Source organism: Anomaloglossus baeobatrachus, chromosome 3 (genome assembly GCF_048569485.1).
Source record: "Anomaloglossus baeobatrachus isolate aAnoBae1 chromosome 3, aAnoBae1.hap1, whole genome shotgun sequence".
Lineage (NCBI taxonomy): Eukaryota > Metazoa > Chordata > Amphibia > Anura > Aromobatidae > Anomaloglossus > Anomaloglossus baeobatrachus.
The window spans coordinates 232,751,320-232,778,977 of record NC_134355.1 but is presented as its reverse complement, the minus strand read 5'-3'; the positions used below and the strand labels follow the sequence as shown (position 1 = coordinate 232,778,977).

Genomic DNA, 27,658 nt, shown 5'->3' with positions numbered 1-27,658 from the left:
TAGCCATTTTTATTCCATGCTCTACTCACCTGGATTCCTACTGTTGTTGTAATTGAATTACTTTTCCCTTCTGAATGTATTTAATAAAGATTTGATATTTTTCTCAGTCGAGTTTTTCTGTACTTTTATCCTTTTTTTGGCTATAGAAATTCTTACTCCCCTTTATCTTGTGTTTGTCTATTATGCTTTTGCAGGAGTTGCCATATCCTACATTATTAATCGTGTGATTAACCTTGTTTTCTTCTTGCTTACATGCTCACTGTGTATTTTCGCAGCTTTCTTCCAAGGACAGATGGACCACCGAGCCCGTGAACAAACGTGGCTCACTAAATTGGACCAGGTGTTCTGTGAGGACACGGATATTACTTTTAATTCCTGATCCAAAGGAATTGATGAGTTGATTAACAAAATGAAATCCTTGCTTAATCAAAAAATAGATTGTGGTAGAATAAAGCCTTTTTTGAACGGTATCTGGAATGTAACTTAATAGCACGTGGACTACATGTCCAGGTTTTTCAATCTTTTAATGCCGTCAATGATACCCTTAAATGTCAGTGGGAGGAGGTGGCAACTACTTGTTTCAAGGGCTTTATGAACCTTCTAATTGGATCTAAGGAGAGCACAGTAGCCACAATTGAATCTGAAATTTCCAGTTTTCAAGAAAACTCTCAAGTCAAATTACCCCTGAGGCTCTCACTAAATTGAATGAAGAACTGGAGAGGGACTTTGTGAAATGGTAAAAAGACATCATTCTGGCCAAGACAAAAAAATATCAGAGATCTATCTAATTTCAAGAACAATCAGGTTTATTGCTGGAGAGGCTTTCATGCTAAGGAACATAATACCTCCTTGAGCCAGTCTCTCTCATTCTCCTCCCTTTCATTCATGGAGGACGAACCCCAGGGGGCTATTGATAACACGAATAAGGGTACCTTCACACTTAGCGATGCAGCAGCGATCCGACCAGCGATCTGACCTGGTTAGGATCGCTGCTGCATCGCTACATGGTCGCTGGTGAGCTGTCAAACAGGCAGATCTCACCAGCGACCAGTGAACAGCCCCCAGCCAGCAGCGACGTGCAAGCGACGCTGCGCTTGCACGGAGCCGCCGTCTGGAAGCTGCAGAGACTGGTAACTAAGGTAAACATCGGGTATGGTTACCCGATGTTTACATTAGTTACCAGCGCACACCGCAGCTGTGTGCAGGGAGCAGGGAGCCGCGCACACTGAGCGATGGCTCATTGCTCTCCTAGCTACAGTACACATCGGGTTAATTAACCCGATGTGTAATGCAGCTACATGTGCGGAGAGCAAGGAGCCGCGCACACTGCTTAGCGCTGGCTCCTTGCTCTCCTAGCTGCTGTACACATCGGGTTAATTAACCCGATGTGTACAGCAGCTACATGTGCAGAGAGCCGGAGCCGGCAGCACAGGCAGCGTGAGAGCTGCGGAGGCTGGTAACTAAGGTAAATATCGGGTAACCACCTTGGTTACCCGATGTTTATCTTGGTTACAAGCTTACCTCAGCTGTCAGACGCCGGCTCCTGCTCCCTGCTCGCTTCATTTGTCGCTCTCTCGCTGTCACACACAGCGATCTGTGTGTCACAGCGGGAGAGCGCCTTTGAAGAAAACGAACCAGGGTTGTGTGTAACGAGCAGCGATCTCGCAGCAGGGGCCAGATCGCTGCTCAGTGTCACACACAGCGAGATCGCTAATGAGGTCACTGCTGCGTCACAAAAAGCGTGACTCAGCAGTGATCTCGGCAGCGAGCTCGCTGTGTGTGAAGCACCCCTAAGACTCTTGGGAGACTTGTATAGACAATATACTCCGGCACACTGTAGAAAATTGCGAAGAAGAGTCCAATATGATGCTCAAAAAAATGTCTTTATTACAAATGTATATTTTGTCCAACGCTTCTACCCATTGAGGGTTTTCTTCAAGGACTAATATGTGATGACAGGAAAAGAAAAAGAGTACAATGTCACAACAATATATTATACATAATTTGTTACATAATGAAAACATGTATTACATACACATGAAAGTAAAAAAACAAACGAATTTGTTTTGAAAAAAATATAGGTTATGAGCATTCCATAGAGAATGTACATAAGAATCACCCACAAACAGAATAAAGTAAAACAATGTCATATGCGGTCCACCTCCCATTGGAAGCTGACGCTTCCTGGTACAACATAAATACCCTGCACTTTCTACACATGGCGTCTGGCGTCTCACACGTGGTCATTACCCTTCACACAGGTATGTAACGGTATTTTCAGTCTCCACTATTATTTTTCTTCACCTAATATTTTCCTCTACCCCTTTATAGAGCCCTTGGCCAGCCCATGTTTAGAGCATTATATGCAGACAACATTAGGACAGGTATGTCTCTTCTACCACCATACAGTTAGGTCCAGAAATATTTGGACAGTGACACAAGTTTTGTTATTTTAGCTGTTTACAAAAACATGTTCAGAAATACAATTATATATATAATATGGGCTGAAAGTGCACACTCCCAGCTGCAATATGAGAGTTTTCACATCCAAATCGGAGAAAGGGTTTAGGAATCATAGCTCTGTAATGCATAGCCTCCTTTTTTTCAAGGGACCAAAAGTAATTGGACAAGAGACTCTAAGGGCTGCAATTAACTCTGAAGGCGTCTCCCTCATTAACCTGTAATCAATGAAGTGGTTAAAAGGTCTGGGGTTGATTACAGGTGTGTGGTTTTGCATTTGGAAGCTGTTGCTGTGACCAGACAACATGCGGTCTAAGGAACTCTCAATTGAGGTGAAGCAGAACATCCTGAGGCTGAAAAAAAAGAAAAAATCCATCAGAGAGATAGCAGACATGCTTGGAGTAGCAAAATCAACAGTCGGGTACATTCTGAGAAAAAGGAATTGACTGGTGAGCTTGGGAACTCAAAAAGGCCTGGGCGTCCACGGATGACAACAGTGGTGGATGATCGCCGCATACTTTCTTTGGTGAAGAAGAACCCGTTCACAACATCATTTGAAGTCCAGAACACTCTCAGTGAAGTAGGTGTATCTGTCTCTAAGTCAACAGTAAAGAGAAGACTCCATGAAAGTAAATACAAAGGGTTCACATCTAGATGCAAACCATTCATCAATTCCAAAAATAGACAGACCAGAGTTAAATTTGCTGAAAAACACCTCATGAAGCCAGCTCAGTTCTGGAAAAGTATTCTATGGACAGATGAGACCAAGATCAACCTGTACCAGAATGATGGGAAGAAAAAAGTTTGGAGAAGAAAGGGAACGGCACATGATCCAAGGCACACCACATCCTCTGTAAAACATGGTGGAGGCAACGTGATGGCATGGGCATGCATGGCTTTCAATGGCACTGGGTCACTTGTGTTTATTGATGACATAACAGCAGACAAGAGTAGCCGGATGAATTCTGAAGTGTACCGGGATATACTTTCAGCCCAGATTCAGCCAAATGCCGCAAAGTTGATCGGACGGCGCTTCATAGTACAGATGGACAATGACCCCAATCATACAGCCAAAGCTACCCAGGAGTTCATGAGTGCAAAAAAGTGGAACATTCTGCAATGGCCAAGTCAATCACCAGATCTTAACCCAATTGAGCATGCATTTTACTTGCTCAAATCCAGACTTAAGACGGAAAGACCCACAAACAAGCAAGACCTGAAGGCTGCGGCTGTAAAGGCCTGGCAAAGCATTAAGAAGGAGGAAACCCAGCGTTTGGTGATGTCCATGGGTTCCAGACTTAAGGCAGTGATTGCCTCCAAAGGATTCGCAACAAAATATTGAAAATAAAAATATTTTGTTTGGGTTTGGTTTATTTGTCCAATTACTTTTGACCTCCTAAAATGTGGAGTGTTTGTAAAGAAATGTGTACAATTCCTACAATTTCTATCAGATATTTTTGTTCAAACCTTCAAATTAAACGTTACAATCTGCACTTGAATTCTGTTGTAGAGGTTTCATTTCAAATCCAATGTGGTGGCATGCAGAGCCCAACTCGCGAAAATTGTGTCACTGTCCAAATATTTCTGGACCTAACTGTATATCCCTTATGACCCTCATACTTTAGTGAACTTATCTATATGCTTTCTTGTCATCATTATAGCCACTTTTCCATATATGTGGAACACACATGAATCCTGCAGATTTACCACACAACTGAGGTAGCCTCACCTGTATTACATAAGTTGCCACTTCAAAAGGTATGATGGATTCTTTAACATTTTTTCATCTGAGGGAGTGACATTATAACCTATACTATCACTTACATGTTCTGTATATGACTTCCTTTATTGTCACTACAGCATATACTTACCTCCTTTGGACCTAAGGCAGATACAGCATAACACTTGTGAGGTCCACACCTAGTGGTAAGGTCTGCTTTATGTTCATCTTGATCTCCCCAGACTCCTGTTGATTCATTCGAGACTCACTCCCATGTTCATGGTAATCACAACTTTACTTTACCCTCGGTGGTTCTGATTTTCAGTGATAATTTTTTTATTCATTGACATATAACTCAGACACGTTTCCATGTATATCACAGTATGAATTATTGGCCTACATTGGTTAATCTGACCTGATTCGTGGTCCTGGACCCTTGACACAAATTGGCTCTATTCATGAGGTATACCCTTTCAAGGGGAATACGTATTATTAATCTGGTTACATGTTTCCTATTGTTAACATAAATATGATCTTTTACATCTAGGACTAGTCTATCCATGGCCTTTATGGAACTAACACACTAGCCTCATTAGCAAGGTATGCCCCTTGGGGGAACTGTTAAGCCACCGGTCTTTATATAAGACACCTTCAGTGAATATATGTATCATCTTTCTCATTTAACTTCCCAGAACGGATGTGGTCTCTCTTTCATTTCTTTGTTCATACGAACTGATGTCTTGACACTCAACACTGGTCCTTTTAGGTATACCTTTGACACAACCCCTGCTTTCCCCCTTTTGTCATAATTGTTCACAACAATAACATTCCATGTTTCACCTTCTAGTACCTTTTTTGGACTCCAAAATTTGATTCACCTGACGTGTTTTGGTGCTCATTTAAGAACCCTAGTCGCATTCATCATAGGTATGTCTTGACTCTCAGTCCTCAGACTTTGTATGAACACATTATGCTTGATCCCTGAGGGGATGATTATTTCATTTTGTTTTACTTTATTCTGTTTGTGGGTGATTCTTATGTACATTCTCTATGGAATGCTCATAACCTATATTTTTTTCAAAACGAATTTGTTTGTTTTTTTACTTTCATGTGTATGTAATACATGTTTTCATTATGTAACAAATTATGTATAATATATTGTTGTGACATTGTACTCTTTTTCTTTTCCTGTCATCACATATTAGTCCTTGAAGAAAACCCTCAATGGGTAGAAACGTTGGACAAAATATACATTTGTAATAAAGACATTTTTTTGAGCATCATATTGGACTCTTCTTTGCAATTTTCTACAGTGTGCCGGAGTATATTGTCTATATTGTCCGATTTTTCTCCAGAGCACCTACACCTAGTGGTTGAGCCAGGTTTTATTCTCTTTATGTAAAAACCAGAAAACTGCATACCAACATGAACGTATGTTTACACCCACACAATCTCTGGAAAAAAAAGCAAAAAACAGGAAAAGGAGGTAATTAACTTGTCAGACTTGACTTGACACTCAACTTGAGGTCCTTAAACTGTGGTTGATATTTGTTCCTAATAATAACTTAGATTTTTTTTTCACACTAATTAAAGACCTCAATCTGTTCTCACGTAAACTGGTCCGGCAGAAGTTACACTCCAAAAGGAAATTGGACAGTAGGATTCTGTCTCACATGAGATGGAAGCTATTACCAATCTGGAAGAGTTGGAGCAGGAGTCCTTGGGTGCCTCCACAGGTAATTTTCCTTCTACAGCATCTCCTAAGTCCACCACGTTCCCCCTCTTTTCATTATGTCCGCAGGTGGAAATTTTCAATAAATTGGTAATGGAGGACCTGCGCTCTCTTATGAAGTGCCCTAATAGAGACAATTTGTCCTAACATCAGAGAATTGCACTTGGGGAATTAAATCCCTTAAAGGGGTGGTTTTTAAACTAGCCGATAAGGGAGGGGAATGTGGTGGTATGGCCCATCGCAACGCATGAAAGGGAGGCACTCAAACAACTTAGACATAAAGACTCCTATTCTTTACTGCCCAGTAACATAGCACAGAAATTCTGAGGGGAAGTTCATAAAATATTGGATTTGGCATTGACCAAAAAAAGATTTTTGAGGGGCTTGTAATAAAATTCCCTGTAATACCTACCTTCTAGCTACTCCCGAAAATATACATAAGGACCCCAAACATGTACATCCAATTGTCTCTGGCATAGAAGGGATCTGTGATCCAGTATGCAAATGTATTGAATATTACCTACATCCACTGGTAGAAACTTTGCCCTCCAATATCAGAGACACTACGAACATCCTTAGGAGACTTTATGGACTTATTTTAGAACAGGATGCAATGCTGGTGACAGTTGATGTCGAGTCACTTTAAACAAGCATCTGTCACCATGATGGGTTGGAGGTAGCAAAATTCTATCTTCATATAAGCAATTTAGATATATCCTTGCAATTACTAATTTTGGAACTTTTGCAATATGTCCTTACACATAATTTTTTCGTGTTCAATGACTGGTTCTACCTCCAGAAGTGTGGCACTGCGATGGGCGTAGCGTGAGCGCCATCCTACGCAAAAAATTCACGTTTTTTGTGAGAAGGTTTTTGGGGATCGCGCATGCGCCGCTGCCCAGATGTAGTGCTGTCTTCGCTATATTGATGATGTTTTCATCATGTGGAGAAGATTCGTCATTGAACTTACAGAGTTTATGTCAGTACTGAATCAAAATAGTATAATATCCATCTAACTTTAAAATATCAAGTGTGTGAAATTGATTATTTGGACATTAAGATTAGTGTTGAGCCACCCCCCTAGTGTTCGAGTTCCGTTCAGTTCGTAGAAGGCGGGAGTTTTCGGCGAACAATCAATGAACGTTCGATGAACACCTTCGAACCCCATTGAATACAATGGTAGGCAAACACAAACACATTATACATGTACACATACAGATAATAAACATTGCCATTATACTTACAGGTTCCAGCGATGCATCCTGCAGACTCTGTCTCCCACCGCTTCTGCTTCTGATCATCGCTGCGTCCTCCCAGTAACCAGCACTGATGATAAGACCTTCCGTGACGTCGTCATAGCATGTGACCAGTCACGTGTGTATTATCTCATTGGCTATAGACTGGTCACATGGCTAGACGTGACTGGGAACCAAAAATATAGGGAAGCCCTTTTTTTTTTAATTATTTCACGAATTTCATGAAATAATTAGAAAAAAATGACGTGGGCTTTGCCCAATTTTTGTTTCCAGCCAGGTAAAACTAGGCAGCTGAGGATTGGAATCTGCAGCGCAGGGTGCCAAAGATTTCTGGGCACCTCTGCTGCGAATTTCAGTCCGCATTCGTCCCAGAAAATGGCGCTTTCATAGAAGCGCCATCTTCTGGTGCTGTATCCAACTCTTTCAGCTGCCCTGGTGACGGGTGGTTTGCTGGGTAATAATGGGGTTAGGACTAGCTGTATATTATTAACTGGCCCTAAGCCCGAAATTCATGGTGTCACGCCAATATTAGACATGGTAGCCATGAATTTCTAGTACAGATAAAAAACAAACACAACATACAGAAAAATATTTTTATTAGAAATAAAACACAACACAATTAGTGACTTGAAATAAATTATTTGAAATAAAGAACTCCCCTCCGCAGTAATCCTGGGTCAAGGCTCCCGCGCCGTCCAATCTGGATCCAATATCATCTGATCGGTTTGCTGGAAGACAAAGCGATCAGATGATGTGTCAGGTTCAAGGGCCTGAATCACATGACACAGCAGCTGATTGTATAAACGGCTTTTATACAATCAATTGATGCATCAGTGCAAAAAAAAAACCTGCACACTTCAGTGCAGACTCCTGTCCGACAGCATCAGCTGATAGTTTAGGTGACCGCTTCAGCTGATCATTGCCAGGTCTGAGAGAGAGAGAGAAGAGAGAGAGAAAAGAGAGAGGGAGAAGAGAGAGAGAGGAGAGAGAGACAGGAGAGAGAGAGAGAGGGAGAAGAGGGGAGAGAGAGAAGAGATGAGAGGAGAGAGAGAAGAGAGAGAAGAGAGAGAGGAGAGAGAAGAGAGAGAAGAGAGAGAGGAGAGGAGAGAGAGAAAAGAGAGAGCGAGAAGAGAGAGAAAAAATAGAGAGAAGGTAGAGAGAGAAAAGAGAGAGCGAGAAGAGAGAGAAAAAATAGAGAGAAGGTAGAGAGAGACGAGAGAGAGGAGAGAGAGAGAGAAGAGAGAGAGGAGAGAGGAGAGAGAGAAATAGGGAGTGAGAAGAGAGAAAAGAGAGAGAGAGAAGAGAGAGAAGAGAGAGAAGAGAGAGAAGAGAGAGAGAGAAGAGAGAGAGAAGAGAGAGAGGAGAGAGTAATGCAGCCTCATTCCGTGAACTGCTCTGAATTAAGGGGTGTGTCCCGCGGCTCACAGCTGATGTCCGGCTCCTCCCCTCAGTGCATAATTAAATTAAATTATAATTATAAATAAATAATATTTATAATTATAAATAAATTTAATTAAATTCTTTACCGGGACGGCCGGGATTCGAACTCGTGAACTAATTCACTTTACACAGTAGCTCTACCCATTGAGCCACTGCCTGTAATGAAAAGCATAGAAAGATTTGGTAATCTTGACCTCTGCTCTGTTCTTCAGCTGCAAGGATGGATGTTTGGATGGATGGAAGCATGAATGGAGGGAGGGATGGAGGAAGGATGGATGTTGGGATGAATGGAGGGATGGATGGAGGGATGAAAGGAGGGATGGATGGAGGGATAGATGGATGGAGGGATGAATGGAGGGATGGATGGAGGAAGGGATGAATGGATGGAGAGATGGATGGAGAGTAGAGTTGAGCGCGGTTCGTGGTTCGTGGTTCTCCAGTTCTAGGCTCGAGTGATTTTGGGGCATGTTCTAGATCGAACTAGAACTCGAGCTTTTTGCAAAAGCTCGATAGTTCTAGAAACATTCGAGAACGGTTCTAGCAGCAAAAAACCAGCTAAATCCTAGCTTGGTTTCTGCTGTAATAGTGTAAGTCACTCTGTGAATCACACTATTATGACATTTCAATGTATAGTGTGCGTGAACAGCGCCTTCAGATCACTGCTGTTTCTATAATGGCGATCGCCATTTTTTTTTTTTCTTTCCTTGTCTTCCTTCCCTAAGCGCGCGCGTCTTGTGGGGCGGGCCAGCATGTCAGCCAATCCCAGACACACACACAGCTAAGTGGACTTTTAGCCAGAGAAGCAACGGCATGTGTGATAGGATGTCCATGTCACATGTCCCTGCATTATAAAACCGGACATTTTCCTCCAGGACACCTTTATCTGCCTTCTGCGTCCTTGGTGTCAGACCTCACTGGCGCAGCTCCGTTCTAAATCATATCGCCGATACTGCTGTATGCGCTCCATACACAGCGCTGGACAGCTTAGGGAGAGCACTTTCTAGCAGTCCTTTTAAGGGCTCAAACCGGCAGGGTCAGAGTTAAGGTGACAGGTCCTGAAAACAGCGCCAGCGCAAGGTCAGGGATTTCCTCCCTGCATTTCCCTATTAGGAGGGATAGAAAGGCAGGCTTCCATTCCTCTATCCAGAGCCCCAAAATCCTGGCACTGTACCCTCCTGTCCTCTGCACACTCCAACTCATAACTAAGCCATTATACTAGCAAACACTCAGTGTACCTAGTGGCATCCTATACGTGGCTATTGGACTTTGCTATAGTCACACTAGTGCAAAGACATTTGCAGAGCGCGTCTGCCTGCATTGCACACTCCAACTCATGATAACTAAGCCATTATACTAGCAAACAGTCAGTGTACCTAGTGGCATCCTAAACGTGGCTATTGGATTTTTGTCTATTCACACTATTGTAAAGATATTTGCAGCACGTCTGCCTGCATTGCACACTCCACCTTTTTTTAACTAAGCCATTATACTAGCAAACAGTCAGTGTACCTAGTGGCATCCTAAACGTGGCTATTGGACTTGTGTCTATACACAATATTGTAAAGATATTTGCAGCACGTCTGCCTGCATTGCACACTCCACCTTTTTTTAACTAAGCCATTATACTAGCAAACAGTCAGTGTACCTAGTGGCATCCTAAACGTGGCTATTGGACTTGTGTCTATACACAATATTGTAAAGATATTTGCAGCACGTCTGCCTGCATTGCACACTCCACCTTTTTTTAACTAAGCCATTATACTAGCAAATAGTCAGTGTACCTAGTGGCATCCTAAACGTGGCTATTGGACTTTTGTCTACTCAAACTAGTGGAAAGATATTTGCAGCATGTCTGCCTGCATTGCACACTCCAACTCATTATAACTAAGCCATTATACTAGCAAACACTCAGTGTACCTAGTGGCATCCTAAACGTGACTATTGTACTTTTGTCTACTCAAACTAGTGGAAAGATATTTGCAGCACGTCTGCCTGCATTGCACACTCCACCTTTTTTTAACTCAGCCATTATACTAGCAAACAGTCAGTGTACCTAGTGGCATCCTAAACATGGCTATTGGACTTTTGTCTACTCAAACTAGTGGAAAGATATTTGCAGCATGTCTGCCTGCATTGCACACTCCACCTTTTTTTAACTCAGCCATTATACTAGCAAACAGTCAGTGTACCTAGTGGCATCCTAAACGTGGCTATTGGACTTGTGTCTATACACAATATTGTAAAGATATTTGCAGCACGTCTGCCTGCATTGCACACTCCACCTTTTTTTAACTAAGCCATTATACTAGCAAACAGTCAGTGTACCTAGTGGCATCCTAAACGTGGCTATTGGACTTTTGTCTACTCCAACTAGTGGAAAGATATTTGCAGCATGTCTGCCTGCATTGCACACTCCAACTCATTATAACTAAGCCATTATACTAGCAAACAGTCAGTGTACCTAGTGGCATCCTAAACGTGACTATTGTACTTTTGTCTACTCAAACTAGTGGAAAGATATTTGCAGCATGTCTGCCTGCATTGCACACTCCACCTTTTTTTTAACTCAGCCATTATACTAGCAAACAGTCAGTGTACCTAGTGGCATCCTAAACGTGGCTATTGGACTTTTGTCTATTCACATTATTGTAAAGATATTTGCAGCACGTCTGCCTGCATTGCACACTCCACCTTTTTTTAACTCAGCCATTATACTAGCAAACAGTCAGTGTACCTAGTGGCATCCTAAACGTGGCTATTGGACTTTTGTCTATTCACACTATTGTAAAGATATTTGCAGCACGTCTGCCTGCATTGCACACTCCACCTTTTTTTAATTCAGCCATTATACTAGCAAACAGTCAGTGTACCTAGTGGCATCCTAAACGTGGCTATTGGACTTTTGTCTACTCAAACTATTGTAAAGATATTTGCAGCACGTCTGCCTGCATTGCACACTCCACCTTTTTTTAACTCAGCCATTATACTAGCAAACAGTCAGTGTACCTAGTGGCATCCTAAACGTGGCTATTGGACTTTTGTCTATTCACACTATTGTAAAGATATTTGCAGCACGTCTGCCTGCATTGCACACTCCACCTTTTTTTAACTCAGCCATTATACTAGCAAACAGTCAGTGTACCTAGTGGCATCCTAAACGTGGCTATTGGACTTTTGTCTACTCAAACTAGTGGAAAGATATTTGCAGCATGTTTGCCTGCATTGCACACTCCAACTCATTATAACTAAGCCATTATACTAGCAAATAGTCAGTGTACCTAGTGGCATCCTAAACGTGGCTATTGGACTTTTGTCTACTCAAACTAGTGGAAAGATATTTGCAGCATGTCTGCCTGCATTGCACACTCCAACTCATTATAACTAAGCCATTATACTAGCAAACACTCAGTGTACCTAGTGGCATCCTAAACGTGGCTATTGGACTTTTGTCTAGTCACCCTGGTGCAAAGACATTTGCAGCACCTCTGCCTGCATTGCACACTCCAACTCATTATAACTAAGCCATTATACTAGCAAATACTCAGTGTACCTAGTGGCATCCTAAACGTGGCTATTGGACTTTGCTATAGTCCCACTAGTGCAAAGATATTTGCAGCACGTCTGCCTGCATTGCACACTCAAACTCATTGTTACTAAGCCATTATACTAGCAAACACTGAGTGCACTTAGTGGCATCCTAAACGTGGCTATTGGACTTCTGTATAGTCCCACTAGTGCAAATCTATGTGCAGCACCTCTGCATGACACCCTCCTGCTCTGTTTTTAATGAGCTATAATGATAGCAAAAAATACTGCCATTTTGTGGCATCATAGAACTGACTGTTGTATTCCATTAGTGCCCCACTGGTGCCAAGCTATTTCTAGCACCTCTGCATGACACCCTCCTGCTCTGTTTTTAATAAGCTATAATGATAGCAAAAAATACTGCCATTTAGTGGCATCATAGAACTGGCTGTTGTATTCCATTAGTGCCCCACTGGTGCCAAGCTATTTCTAGCACCTCTGCATGACACCCTCCTGCTCTGTTTTTAATAAGCTATAATGATAGCAAAAAATACTGCCATTTAGTGGCATCATAGAACTGGCTGTTGTATTCCATTAGTGCCCCACTGGTGCCAAGCTATTTCTAGCACCTCTGCATGACACCCTCCTGCTCTGTTTTTAATAAGCTATAATGATAGCAAAAAATACTGCCATTTAGTGGCATCATAGAACTGGCTGTTGTATTCCATTAGTGCCCCACTGGTGACAAGCTATTTCTAGCACCTCTACATGACACCCTCATGCACATTTTGCTACGCTAATGTTATAGCAAACTCATGGAATTCATTGCTGCATTTCATAATTCGGAGGGATAGAAAGTCAGGCTTCCTTTAGCTTTTCCTTCTGTTCATAGACAGCATCTCCAAGAGCAATTTCCCCTCCACGTCTAAGTGTGGAGAGGCAGCTAGTGCGCATGCGTGTGCCGATTTACCCCAGCTGCAGCCTAATTACAGTGTTTCGCCTAGTGAGTATGCTCAGCCTGACTGTGTTATTCCTGACGCTAAGTCTTCATCTCGGGATACAGCGCATGCTCCCACACTAAGTGTGAAAAGCCTCTTTGCACAGGTGCTTGCATTCCGTGCCGGGTCTAAGTCCTGTTTTGTGCCTAGACACCATGCTAAAGCTGATAGTCTTTTTTCAGAGACTGTATTTCATGCTACTGAGCATGCTCAGGCACTTACTGCATCAGAGACTAGGTCCGGTAATGAACTCTTGGGCCCTGCCCCTGATGTGGGGGTCCCATATAGACCACAGGGCATCAGGTGTCCTCCCAAATGTCTTGCAGAGGCCCACCCCTATGACTTGTCACCGCATTATTGATGGTCAGACGATGACTGGTGAGGTGTTTGGGTCATGGCAGCCATGAGGTCATCATTGAAGTTGCGGTTCCAAATAGGACGCTAGTTATGCCACTCATGACGTGTCACTTTACTTTTGTCTCCAGGAGGTGCATTGTGGTTCACCCTGGTTTGGGGCGGACCCAGGTTATAAAAGGGGCTGGAGCCAACAAGGAGGTGCGCAGTCTTCTATTACGCTACGAAAGAGAACACCTCCATGTGTTGAACCCATTGCGGCTTTAGGCCAGAGGTAGGCAGGGATAGGGTGTCGATGCAGGCCACCACCACAGTTGGTAACGCAGAACGGTTAAGACCAGCTCCTGTCCTACCAGTCCTGCTTGTGCAGCCCAGTGGCATTAACAGGCCTGCTGGTGCTGATGTGCCTGCTGTCCACAGGTGTGCCCCTACGCACACGGTCAGCGTACTCAATGGCCCCTGTGTTGTTAACAGGGAGTTCCTGGGCTGGGTGGGCATGTGGACCCTGTGACGCTAACAGGGCTCACAGTCTCCAGATCCTAATGGCGTCTAACTCGGTTCAGGCTACTATTAGTTTCATAGCCACACAGCTCTGTATCCTCCACCAAACCTTCCAGTTGCCAACCTCTCCTTTTCCAACTGGGAGCACGGTGGACACTGACTGCTGATGGTGATATATACCTTTCTCTTTCTTTTCTTATTAATTTTCGTTATATAGCGGTAACATAGTATATACCACTTTATCCAAATCTGCCAGTCCCACTGTAACAGATGGTGTTTCTTCAGCAAATGTTACTGTTGCTTAACCACCAAATCCACGGACCAAAACTTATTTCCCCTTTCCAACACACCTGTTCCCCTTTCCACCAGCATCTGTCCTTTTTCAACTCATTTTGGTATATGACCAAAAGTGCAACTCTGTAGGGACACCGTACTCAACGCCATCTCAGCACAGCAGCCATCCCTCGGTCCCTCCGATGTGGACAAGTAAAAGACCATTTCCTCCTATCCATGACAAAGCGTTGAGATTCACTCTGTGCAGCACTGGTGTTTAGTGGAAAAGTAGATCTAAGATTGCGTACCACATTCTGCAGATACTCCTGTAAACGTGCGTCCATTTCTATGGCACGAATTATTTTGCCAAATTTTGTCTTGTACCGGGGATGTAACAGTGTGGCAACCCAGTATTCTGGATTACTTTGAATTCAAACAATCCGAGGGTCATGTTGTAGGTAGTGCAGCAAGAAGCCGCTGATGTGTCTTGTGCATCCAGGAGGACCAAGTCCTTGGTGTGTTGGTGGCAGAGAGGTGAGAATCGTGCCTCCTTCCTCTGCCCTCTCACCACAACCTCGCACAACCGAAATGTGAGCAAGCTCTCACTCATCTGCTGAGTCTTCCATGCCCATCGCAAGTTCGTCCTCCATTTCTTCATGGGCTCCTGCACCTTCCTCAACACTTTTTGCTGATACTATGCGCCCTTGTTAATCCCTCTCCCTCACCATGACTGCCGCATAGGTGCCGCTGACCATCTGGACCTCGTAGATCTTGTTATCTCTTCCGCATATGACTCCTCCTGTACTTCCTCCCCTTCCTCTTGTCCCAACACCTGACTCCGAATATTAATTACAGTGCGCTCCATCATGTAGATGACCAGAATTGTCACGCTGAGAATGACATTGCCAGTGCTAAACATCTTCGTCGACATTTGTAAACTGTGTAGCAGGGTGCATAGGTCCTTGATCTGACACCACTCCAGCAGCGTGATCTGCACCACCTCTGGATCAAGTTATCACAGGCTATATGTCATAACGTATTGCAGCAGGGTTCGGCGGTGCTGCCACAAACGCTGCAACATGTGCAGATTCAAATTCCTGCGTGTGGGCACATCGCATTTCAGGCGTTTAACCACCAGACCTAAAGACTTCTGTAGCGACGAAAGTTGTTGAGCTGCTGTGTGCGCACGATGGAAGTGAGCACATAGCGAGCGTGCACGCTGCACAAGGCCATGTAGGCCGTGATGGTGTTTTAAAAATTGATGGAGAATTAGGTTCAACACGTGAGCCATACAAGGCACGTGTGTCACATTGCCCTGACGATGGCCCGCAGCCAGGTTTGCATCATTGCCGCACACGGCTGTTAAGTCACCAACGGAGTCCGCTCCGTCAATTTGTACTCCGGTCGCCAGGTGACAACGTGTTCCTTTCATGAATAGTGCTGATGATGGGAGAGGAGTCGATGCCAGTGGCGCAGGTGGACGCAGGTTATGCTCACCCACTGGGCTGCATTACCTTGACAGATGCATAATCTCTGGCTGAATGTAGCTGGTGGGTATCTCACAGATGAAATACCATCATTCAGCTACAACCAATGGGAAGACACCACACCCTTTTTTATGCCCATCCTGTCTGCAGACCACTGCCAGACATAGCTATGAACCTCTGGTTAATTTTACCCCCAGTTCAGTTTTATGATTTTGTGTGCTTGTTACCTGACTACTTTTCCTGCTTGCTGTTTATGTACCTTGTTGGCCGATCCGCATTTCACCTCTGCTTGTTTTCTGATTAAGTCCTGGCCGTCCCATTCTGTTCCTGTTCCTCAATTAATGTTTTGACCCTGCCTGACTACTATTCTCTGGAAATGCAGCCTTCCACAGGTATTAATCACCTTGGGCCCTGTGTAATTCCTAATCCCTGTATAGGGGTTAAAGGGTTTCAGGGTTCTAGGGGTCCTGCTTGGTGAGTGGCTTCCCTCTAGCCTATCATTAACAGCCCATCTGAGTGTGTGGATCAAGGAAGGCGTTACACCGTGCTCTCTGCAGAAGGCCATGTGGTCCAGGATAGTGCTTTAAAAATTGCTGGACAACCAGGTTCAACACGTGAACCACAAAAGCCATGTGTGTCACATTGTCACAGCAAAAGGCCGCACCCATGTTTGCATCATTGTCGCACCCGGCCTTCCCTGGCTGCTGGTTGAGTGGAGACAACCATTGATGAAACTCGGTATCCAGAGCTAACCGTCTACAACTTCTCAGCGGTGTGACTCACATTTCCCATACATTTCAAAGTAAAACTTTGACCGCCTGATGGCATTGAGCTCTGCTGCCAGCATAGTAAGGAGGTGTGTGGTAGTCCTTGTGCGCAGTTACAAGGAAGGGTGGCCTGACCACACAGGGTTTGCGCAAAGGTGGAGGACCCACACGAGGTTGAAGAGGCAGAAGCAGTGTATTAACTTCTACATACAGAAGAAGGATTGAAACAACTCGTGGGGACGGCAAGACTTGGACAGCAGACCCTTCTCCATCTCTCACCATAGTTTGCCAGTGCCCAGTCAGTGACATGTAATGACCCTGTCTATGCTTACTGGTCCAAGTATCTGTGTTGAAATGCACCCTGTCGCACACAGAGTTTCTCAAGGAAGTGGTGATGTTGTGTGCGACATGCTGGTGTAGCGCGGGCATGCTGTTCTTGGAGAAGCAGTGGTGATTGGGCATCTTGTACTGGATCACAGCAACAGACATAAGGTCTCTAAAATCCTGTGTGTCCACTAGGTGGAAAGGCAGCATTTCGGTAGCCAACAGCTTACAGAGGGATAGAGTCAACCTCTTCGCTTTGTCATGGGTCGCAGGAAGTGGCCTTTTATTTGACCACATCTGAGGGACAGAGATCTGGCTGCTGTGTGTAGACGGTGTTGAGTAGGGTGTCCCTGGAAAAATGCAGGTTTGTGAGGAAAGTGCAGGCGGAGACATGATGTTGCCTTCATCCAACGTTGGTGCTATCGATGTCTGAGAGAGCTGTACACACGTACTTGTTTCCCCTTCCAAACCAACTGACGACCTACCAAGCAAACTGCCTGTTGCGGTTACAGTGGTGGAAGTTGTGGGTGGAAAAACAGGTGTGACAGCTGTCCCCACAGTCCTAGAAGATGACGAGCGCGCGGATGCACTGGAAGGGGCAGGCGGTGGATGGTTCGCTCCGCTAGGCCGCATTGCAGCACGGTGAGCTTCCCGCCGGGCCATATGATATTTATTCATGTGACGATTCATGGAAGAAGTTGTCAAACTGCTGAGGTTTTGACCTCTACTAAGAGAACCATGACAAATTTTACAGATCACATAATTTGGGCGATCTTTTTCTATGTCAAAAAAGGACCAGGCTAGGCAAGGCTTAGAGGCCATGCGACCTGTTGATCCACCCCGAATAATGCTCAGAGGCAGAGTGGTGGCTGAGGATGCAGTTGTAGACGTGCTACCAGTGCTCCGACTCTGTCCAGGAAGGCGCAAGGTAACTTCTTCGTCGGTTGCATCCTCCTCCACCGCCTCTGTTGACCTCCTCGAGTGTCTGACTGTGGGTTGACAGTAGGTGGGATCTAGAACTTCATCATCAATTGTTGTGTTTGCACTCCCCTCCCCCTCAGACCGAGCCTCTTCTTGCCCTGACCGAATATTTCAGTTGTCATCCCAATCGGGTATCTGCGTCTCATCTTCATCAGTATGTTCCTCATTATCTATAACCACAGGTGTTGGAAAGGCAGCATTTTGGTAGCCAACAGTTTGCAGATGCTGAAAGTCAACCTCCAAGCCATGTCATGCCCTTCTAAAAGCATGTAAAACACAGCGAGGGGACTCCAACCACAGTCTCCCTCGTTGCCACTAACTGGGCCACACACACCCCACTTGACTGGCATCGGTTGAGCCCCCTTTTGAAAAAGAAAAAGATGCTTTGCATGAAGCACTCTCAAAAATACGCGTGCCTTTCCCGTCCCCTGGCTGACCCAGGGGAAGAAAAGTCCTCTGAGAGCCATGACTTGTTCATCTTGGTTCTTTTAGAAACACAGCGAGGGGACTCCAACCACAGTCTCCCTCGTTGCCACTAACTGGGCCACACACACCCCACTTGACTGGCATCGGTTGAGCCCCCTTTTGAAAAAGAAAAAGATGCTTTGCATGAAGCACTCTCAAAAATACGCGTGCCTTTCCCGTCCCCTGACTGGCCCAGGGGAAGAAAAGTCCTCTGAGAGCCATGACTTGTTCATCTTGGTTCTTTTAGAAACACAGCGAGGGGACTCCAACCACAGTCTCCCTCGTTTCCACTAACTGGGCCACACACACCCCACTTGACTGGCATCGGTTGAGCCCCCTTTTGAAAAAGAAAAAGATGCTTTGCATGAAGCACTCTCAAAAATACGCGTGCCTTTCCCGTCCCCTGGCTGACCCAGGGGAAGAAAAGTCCTGTGAGAGCCATGACTTGTTCATCTTGGTTCTTTTATAAACACAGCGAGGGGACTCCAACCACAGTCTCCCTCGTTGCCACTAATTGGGCCACACACACCCCACTTGACTGGCATCGGTTGAGCCCCCTTTTGAAAAAGAAAAAGATGCTTTGCATGAAGCACTCTCAAAAATACGCGTGCCTTTCGCCTCCCCTGGCTGACCCAGGGGAAGAAAAGTCCTGTGAGAGCCATGACTTGTTCATCTTGGTTCTTTTATAAACACAGCGAGGGGACTCCAACCACAGTCTCCCTCGTTGCCACTAATTGGGCCACACACACCCCACTTGACTGGCATCGGTTGACCCCCCTTTTGAAAAAGAAAAACATGCTTTGCATGAAGCACTCTCAAAAATACGCATGCCTTTCCCGTCCCCTGGCTGACCCAGGGGAAGAAAAGTCCTGTGAGAGCCATGACTTGTTCATCTTGGTTCTTTTATAAACACAGCGAGGGGACTCCAACCACAGTCTCCCTCGTTGCCACTAATTGGGCCACACACACCCCACTTGACTGGCATCGGTTGACCCCCCTTTTGAAAAAGAAAAAGATGCTTTGCATGAAGCACTCTCAAAAATACGCGTGCCTTTCGCCTCCCCTGGCTGACCCAGGGGAAGAAAAGTCCTCTGAGAGCCATGTCCACATTGTCAGTGGACAGACACGTGTGCTTATCTGCCAGCAGACCCCGAGCAGCACTGAAGACAGGTTCCGAGAGAACGCTGGCTGCAGGACACGACAAGATCCCCAAGGCGTACGTGGCGAGCTCAGGCAATTTATCCAGATTGGAAGCCTAAAATGAGCAGGGCTCAAGTTGCACAATAATGGAATCGATGTTTCCTTGGATATACTCATATATCTGTGTGTCCTCCTCTTTTTCCTTGTCCAGCTGTTTTGTTTTGGCATGAGTATATGTCCTTGTCACTTTCCCATGTGTTTGTGTTGTGTTGTGAGTTGTTTGTCACCTTTTGGACACCTTTGAGGGTGTTTTCTAGGTGTTTTTCTGTGTTTGTGATTGCCTGCCATTGTTTCCTATGCAGTTCGAGTTCGGTTCGTCGAGCGTTCGACGAGCCGAACTCGAACGGGACCTCCTTTCGGCGAACCGACCTCGAGCCGAACCGGGACCGGTTCGCTCATCTCTAATGGAGAGATAGATGGAGGGATGGATAGATGGAGGGATGGATGGAGAGATGAATGGAGGGATGGATGGAGGGATGAATGGAGGGATGGATGGATGAATGGAGGGACGGATGGATGGATGGATGAAGGGATGAATGGAGAAAGGGATAAAGGGAGGGATGGATGGAGGGATGAATGGATGGAGGGATGGATGAAGGGATAAAGGGATGGATGAATGGATGGAGGCATGGATGGATGGAGGAAGGGATGGATGGAGGGATGAATGGAGGGAGGGATGGATGGAGGGAGGGATGGATGGATGGAGGGATGAATGGAGGGAGGGTTGGAGGGATGAAGGGAGGTATGAATGGAGGGACAGAGGGATGGATGAAGGGTTGGATGGAGGGATTGATGGATGGAGGGATGGATGGAGGGATGAATGGAGGGAGGGATGGATGGGAGGATGAATGGAGGGAGGGATGGAGTGATGGAGGGATGGAGGGATGGATGAATGGAGGGAGGGAGGGATGGATGAATGGAGGGAGGGATGGATGAATGGAGGGAGAGATGGAGGGATGGATGAATGGAGGGAGGGATGGAGGGATGGGGGGATGGATGGAGGGATGGATGGATAGAGGGATGAATGGAGGGATGGATGGAGGGATGGATGGATGGATAGAGGAATGGATGGAGGGATAGAGGGATGGAGGGAGGGATGAAGGGAGGGATGAATGGTTGGAGAGATTGAGGGAGGGATGGAGGGAGGGATGAATGGATGGAGGGAGGGATGGAGGGATGGATGGATGGGAGGGCAAACACCGGCACTACCGCACTCATCACCGCACTCACGCAGGCACCTTCGTCCCAATCATCACCGCACACACAGGCATTACCTCAGTGACATCCCCGCTGACAGCGCAATTCACTTCAGTTGCTACGTGGAGCTGACACAGAGCGCTCCTGTTCTACTGCCGCTCTTGTCAGCTTCATGTAGCAGAGCTGGATGCGTCGTGGGACCTCTGTGGATTATGTTGGACCTGGAGGGGTATTTGGGGATTTTAATAAAATGGTGAAAGAGGGTGTTTTTTGTCTTTTATTCCAAATAAAGGATTTTTCCTTGTATGTGTTTATTTACTTTCACTTACAGGTTAATCATGGAAGGTATCTCGTGGAGACGCCTGCTATGATTAACCCCTTATTACCCCGATTGCCACCGCACCAGGGCAATTCGGGATGAGTTGGGTAGAGTCCCGGGACTGTCGCATCTAATGGATGCGGAAATTCCGGGCAGCTGCTGGCTGATATTGTTAGGGTGGTGGGTTCCCCATGAAGTGGCGCTCCCCATTCTGACAATACCAGCCTCCAGCCGTGTGGCTTTATCCTGGCTGGTATCACAATTGGGGGGAACCGCAGTTTTTTTTTTCTTTGTTTGTTTTTTATCATTTATTTATTTATTTTACTGCACGATATAGACCCGCCTGCTGGCGGCTGTGATTGGTTGCAGTGAGACAGCTGTCACTCATCGTGGGGGCGTGTTTGACTGCAACCAATCATGGGCGTCGGTGGGGGGAAGGCAGGGAATAACAGATTGAATAATGAGCGGCAGCCATTTTCAAAAGAGGAAAAGTGACAGCCGTGACTTTGTGACAGCCGTGCAGCGCTACGCCCATGATCGGTGAGTAGGAAAGAGAGAGGGATTGTGCTGGGGATGAAGGATGCATGCAGATACGCAACGTGCGCTCATAGCCTTACTGTGAAAAGCCGCGCTTTTGGTGATCAAACCGTTATCGAACAGTAACTCGAACTGCCGAGCTTGAAGCAAATCATTTGAGTTCGTTGAACGACTCGAACACCGCCCAAAATCACCCAAATTTGAAATTGGCGAACGGTTCGAGCCGAACATCGCTCATCTCTAATTAAGATCTCTGTCATGCCTAATGGTACTGTTCAGACTGACATTTTTCGCAAGGAAACTTGATCGATCACTGTTAACATCTAGACTTGTACAGAGCTCCCCTTTAATACTGGTAAACTCAAATGGGGGTGTTAACTATGTGGATCCTGTCTGGCATGTAAAAATATGGTTAGGGTTACTTCGTTATACTCGGAGGATGGTAAGAGGGAATTTTCAAATTAAAAATTACATTTCCTCCAACAGTATCCACGTAATCTACTTTGCTACTTGCAAATTTAATTTAATTTATGTGGAGTTGACTTCTAGGGCACTCCAAGTTTCATTTTGGCATCTGAATTGATTTGGGTCACCTTGGTTTGATTCACCCCACTATGTATTATGTATGTATTGCTGTCTGTGTAGGCAATCTATTATTTTATATCATATGTGATGAGTGATGTACATTACTGATCTCTACATTTGGTACATTATATGGGTTGTTCACTTTGATATTATTGATTTTGCCCATACATGCTTCTGTTGTATTATAGTTCTGATTTTTGTAATGTATAATTATGTAACGCGCATTGTGGTTATTAACATGTGAGCATGATATATTCCTATGTGTTTATCTTGTGGGGGCTTAATAACTACAATGAGGCATCATAGTATATAGTGGCGCCCCTTACCTTAGTTATATTGCACACTGTGGATTCAGTTTATGCTTTGCCCATACATTGCCCTCAGTTCAAATGGCCGCCGTGGGGTCCGCATGTGCAGTAGTGATCTGATTGTGTTGGCAGGCAAGGGCTTCCATGATGGGGAGGTGCGGGTCTTTATGACGTCAATTGGAAGTATTCTTCCGACACACTCCTTCCCCTGGAATGCCTGACACCTCCAGCCTCTAATCAAATCACTCTCTACATACGGCCACATGATGTGATGACTGCTCCTCCCACTTCATGGTCCCTTTTTAAAAACTCTTACTTCACATTCATCATGGCGGTCCCCCAAGGAAGCCATTGCGAATCGCGCTTCTGGGCGCGTGCACACTGCTGTGTTACCACCTGCTCAATATTGGTAAGTTCTGGCCGAATTCACATTTCAAGTGCAATATTGTCTTATAGTTGTGTCTGTTAGGCTGGATAATAGCTCTGTTATACATTGCCACCATGTGGCTTTAATGATTTTACAGCAGTCTATTGTACATGATACTTTGAATGTTTCTACATTGTAGTTACTTGGCCCTTTTGAACTTTAAAAAAAACTCACCAAAAGGAGCCAAGACAGATGATGTATGCACACAGAATGTGGTGAGCCTTTCTCATAAAGATGAGCTTACATATTTTGGGCCAAAATATAAACTAATATCTCACTATTTGAGGTATGGCACATTTTATCGATTTTTGAAGGATGTGTGTGGACCTTTTTGAAATCAGGTGGTAAAATGGTGAGCATGTCATGTGTTATGCACTCAAATAGTGCTAACTGACCCGCCTTGACTTATATCGTACCGTGTGACACCAGTATATCGGGCGATATGTCGTCGGGGGTCACGTCGTTAGTCACGTCCGGCATCGTTTGACATATTGTACCGTGTGACACCTCCGAGCGACTGTGAACGAGCAAAAATACTCACTTTATCGTTGCTCGTTGACACGTCGTTCATTTTCAAAACGTCGGTCCTACTTCTGTGCTCTGGTTGTTCATCGTTCCCGAGGCAGCACACATCGCTCCGTGTGACACTGGCATAAGTCAAAGGAGCGACGAACACAGCTTACCTGCGTCCCGCCGGCAATGCAGAAAGAAGGAGGTGGGCGGGATGTTACGTCCCGCTCATCTCCGTCCATCCGCTTCTATTGGGCGGCCGCTGTGTGACGTTGCTGTAACGCCAAATGTCCCTCCCCCTTCAGGAAGAGGATACTCGCCGCCCACAGCGACGTCGTTTAGGAGGTAAGTACGTGTGACGGGGGGTTAATGACTTTGTGCACCACGGACAACTAATTGCCCGTGACGCACAAACGACGGGGGCGGGTATGATCGCTCGTGCGATCGCACAATAGATCGTCCCGCGGCCTTAGTGTTGTGCGTCATTTATAGGCTATGGTTCAGACACTGTGCATCTCGCGTATCTGTGTGAGATGCACTTACAGTGCCTACAAGTAGTATTCAACCCCCTGCAGATTTAGCAGGTTTACACATTCGGAATTAACTTGGCATTGTGACATTTGGACTGTAGATCAGCCTGGAAGTGTGAAATGCACTGCAGCAAAAAAGAATATTATTTATTTTTTTATTTTTTTTTTAAATTGTGAAAAGTTTATTCAGAGGGTCATTTATTATTCAACCCCTCAAACCACAAGAATTCTGTTTGGTTCCCCTAAAGTATTAAGAAGTATTTCAGGCACAAAGAACAATGAGCTTCACATGTTTGGATTACTTATGTCTTTTTCCAGCCTTTTCTGACTAACTAAGACCCTCCCCAAACTTGTGAACAGCACTCATACTTGATCAACATGGGAAAGACAAAGGAGCATTCCAAGGACATCAGAGACAAGATCGTGGAGGGTCACAAGGCTGGCAAGGGGTACAAAACCCTTTCCAAGGAGTTGGGCCTACCTGTCTCCACTGTTGAGAGCATCATCCGGAAGTGGAAGGCTTATGGAACTACTGTTAGCCTTCCACGGTCTGGACAGCCTTTGAAAGTTTCCACCCGTGCCGAGGCCAGGCTTGTCCCAAGAGTCAAGGCTAACCCAATGACAACAAGGAAGGAGCTCCGGGAAGATCTCATGGCAGTGGGGACATTGGTTTCAGTCAATACCATAAGTAACGTACTCCACCGCAATGGTCTCCGTTCCAGACGAGCCCGTAAGGTACCTTTACTTTCAAAGCGTCATGTCAAGGCTCGTCTACAGTTTGCTCATGATCACTTGGAGGATTCTGAGACAGACTGGTTCAAGGTTCTCTGGTCTGATGAGACCAAGATCGAGATCTTTGGTGCCAACCACACACGTGACGTTTGGAGACTGGATTGCACTGCATATGACCCCAAGAATACCATCCCTACAGTCAAGCATGGTGGTGGCAGCATCATGCTGTGGGGCTGTTTCTCAGCCAAGGGGCCTGGCCATCTGGTCTGCATCCATGGGAAGATGGATAGCACGGCCTACCTGGAGATTTTGGCCAAGAACCTCCGCTCCTCCATCAAGGATCTTAAGATGGGTCATCATTTCATCTTCCAACAAGACAATGACCCAAAGCACACAGCCAAGAAAACCAAGGCCTGGTTCAAGAGGGAAAAAATCAAGGTGTTGCAGTGGCCTAGTCAGTCTCCTGACCTTAACCCAATTGAAAACTTGTGGAAGGAGCTCAAGATTAAAGTCCACATGAGACACCCAAAGGACCTAGATAACTTGGAGAAGATCTGCATGGAGGAGTGGGCCAAGATAACGCCAGAGACCTGTGTCGGCCTGATCAGGTCTTATAAAAGACGATTATTAGCTGTAATTGCAAACAAGGGTTATTCCACAAAATATTAAACCTAGGGGTTGAATAATAATTGACCCACACTTTTTATGTTGAAAATTTATTAAAATTTAACTGAGCAACATAACTTGTTGTTTTGTAAGATTTATGCATCTGTTAATAAATCCTGCTCTTGTTTGAAGTTTGCAGGCTCTAACTTATTTGCATCTTTTCAAACCTGCTAAATCTGCAGGGGGTTGAATACTACTTGTAGGCACTGTATATATAGTGCTGATGGGCCCGCCTGACCTAGGTTTTTGGCGTCATTTATAGGTTGCAGTTCAGACACTGTTAATTTCACTAATTATATGATGGGCTCCCAGTGCAAGCCTTATGAGTGTGCATGTCTTATGCTAAGCAGCCGCTCCTCCCCTCTCGTGTGGAGGTTTGAGTGGCTGTATCATCAGAATCTTGCACCTGGGCTGCAGCCATCTTTATGAGGAAGGCTCACCACATTCTGTGTGTTCATACATCATCTGTCTTGGCTCCTTTTGGTGAGTTTTTTTTATATAGTTCTATGTGGTTTTTCCCTTTTGAACTTTTATTATTTATCTTATTGCTATTTTTGCATATTGACCTAGTGATGTGTGCCTAGCCCTTTTTATTCCGTGCTGTACTTACCTGGATTCCTACTGTGCTTATAATTGAATTACTTTTCTCTTCGGAGTGTATTTAATAAAGATTTTTGATATTTTTCTCAGTCGGATTTTTGTGGCTATAAAAACACCTACTCCCCTTCATCTTGTTTGTCTATAATGCTTTTGCAGGAGTTGCCATATCATACATTAGGAATATTGTCCTTGCTTTCTTCTTGCAAGCAATGCCAAAAATATCCATGAGATCGGTGCATGTAATCCTCAAGGGCGATTGCCTTAAGCAAGCAACAAATTAATCAAAACAGGGAGGTGAGGGAAAAAGGGAACTACCAGCACCAAATAAAAAAAGGAACTCAATATAGTACAAAACACGTAAGTTCTGATGTGTCTTTTTCCCCCATTATTTTTTCCTCCTCTTACATTTTTAATAAAGTAACCTTCACAATAAATGTGGTTTTTTTAACCATATTTTTTCCATTGGTGCTTGTAATTTCTTCATTCTCTCTCCTACCATTTTTTGATTATTTTGACATAAGTGAGCCTTATGTGGCTGATGCTATCTTCGGCAATGTGTAAAAATATCACTGTCTTTTTTTATCTCCAATTATTTGTAATCACCTATCAATGTTATAAGATTCAATTTAAATTCTATTAGCATCAAATTGATTAGATTATCTCTAGTACATTTCCATTGGTCTAACCTTCTGATGGTATACATTCTACATTATTACGTTTTGGATCTTGTTTTTTTGTCTCCTCCTGTTGTGTCTGACACCCTTATCAGTGGAGCTTGTATGTCTGTATTTATTCAAATGGAGTTATATAAATATTTCTATTACGTACGTGGCTATATACCATTTATTTATAAAGGTCTAAGCTCCATATGTAATGGAGGTAATATTGAATGTGAATGACATTTTTTTTTGTTTAATACTCACTTGGAGATATGTTTCTTTGGGAATATGGGTTTGTGTATGGACCTGTCCGGTGATTGCGCAGAGAGGAGTATCGATCACAGCCATGAGGAGAAGATAAGGCAATGGAGCCTCCAAATTGAGAATGAAGATTTGCAGGAGAGCATAAAGTTCCAGAGGAAGGAAAAAGCCAGCTACCTACTAAGGTAACAGTAAAATGAATTTGTTATGTATGAACAGTCATGTAGAACATATAGCATGCAAATGTAAACCTTATATAAACTGTCAACTTTTGCTTTATGCTGCAACTTACTTTGTGAGTAGCTTTGTTGACCATCTACGGCTTCCTCCATTAGTTCTTTGTGGTCACTTCTGAAACAGAACATTTCAACTAGTGTTTAGCTTTCAAACATAACACAACATCAGCACAATGATTTATAACAAATTCTTAAGAAGGTTTTAGAAAGTATATACCATTGTATCTTATTAAGTAGTAAATAAAAAAATATTAAAAATTAATAGCCCTCAGAGGTTGATTCTTTTTAAATGCTAACTGACAAGATAGTAACAAATAGAAAACTTTTGAGTCATAGCCATTAAAAGGTATTAACCACTGAAGCTTCTCAATTTTTAATATTTTTCCGAGTATTTCTATTCTAATAGCTATAGTTATGTCATGATTCTATAACTGCTGAAGGTTTCACCAGTGGTATCCTTATTAGTAGAGATGAGCGAACCGGTCGCGGTTCGGCTCGAGTTCGGTTAGCCGAACGGACGTCTCGTTCGAGTTCGGTTCGGCGAACGTTCGATGAACCGAACTCGAACCGCATAGGAAACAATGGCAGGCAATCACAAACACATAAAA

The 27,658-nt window shown here is 44.5% G+C and overlaps 1 protein-coding gene across 3 annotated transcripts in view; it reads right to left on the bottom strand.

Moving 5' to 3' along the window:
* Positions 1-27,658, bottom strand: part of TBXT (T-box transcription factor T) — a 259,273-nt gene that overhangs the window by 196,098 nt on the left and 35,517 nt on the right. The window contains exons 5-6 of one of the 3 annotated variants that reach the window (XM_075338217.1): positions 27,107-27,165; positions 26,818-26,994 (exon numbers count right to left, since the gene is read on the bottom strand). In XM_075338217.1, coding sequence (XP_075194332.1) covers positions 26,818-26,994; positions 27,107-27,165 — 236 coding nt within the window. The remainder of the gene's footprint in view (positions 1-26,817; positions 26,995-27,106; positions 27,166-27,658) is intronic. The other 2 variants (XM_075338218.1, XM_075338219.1) reach the window with 2 other exon arrangements.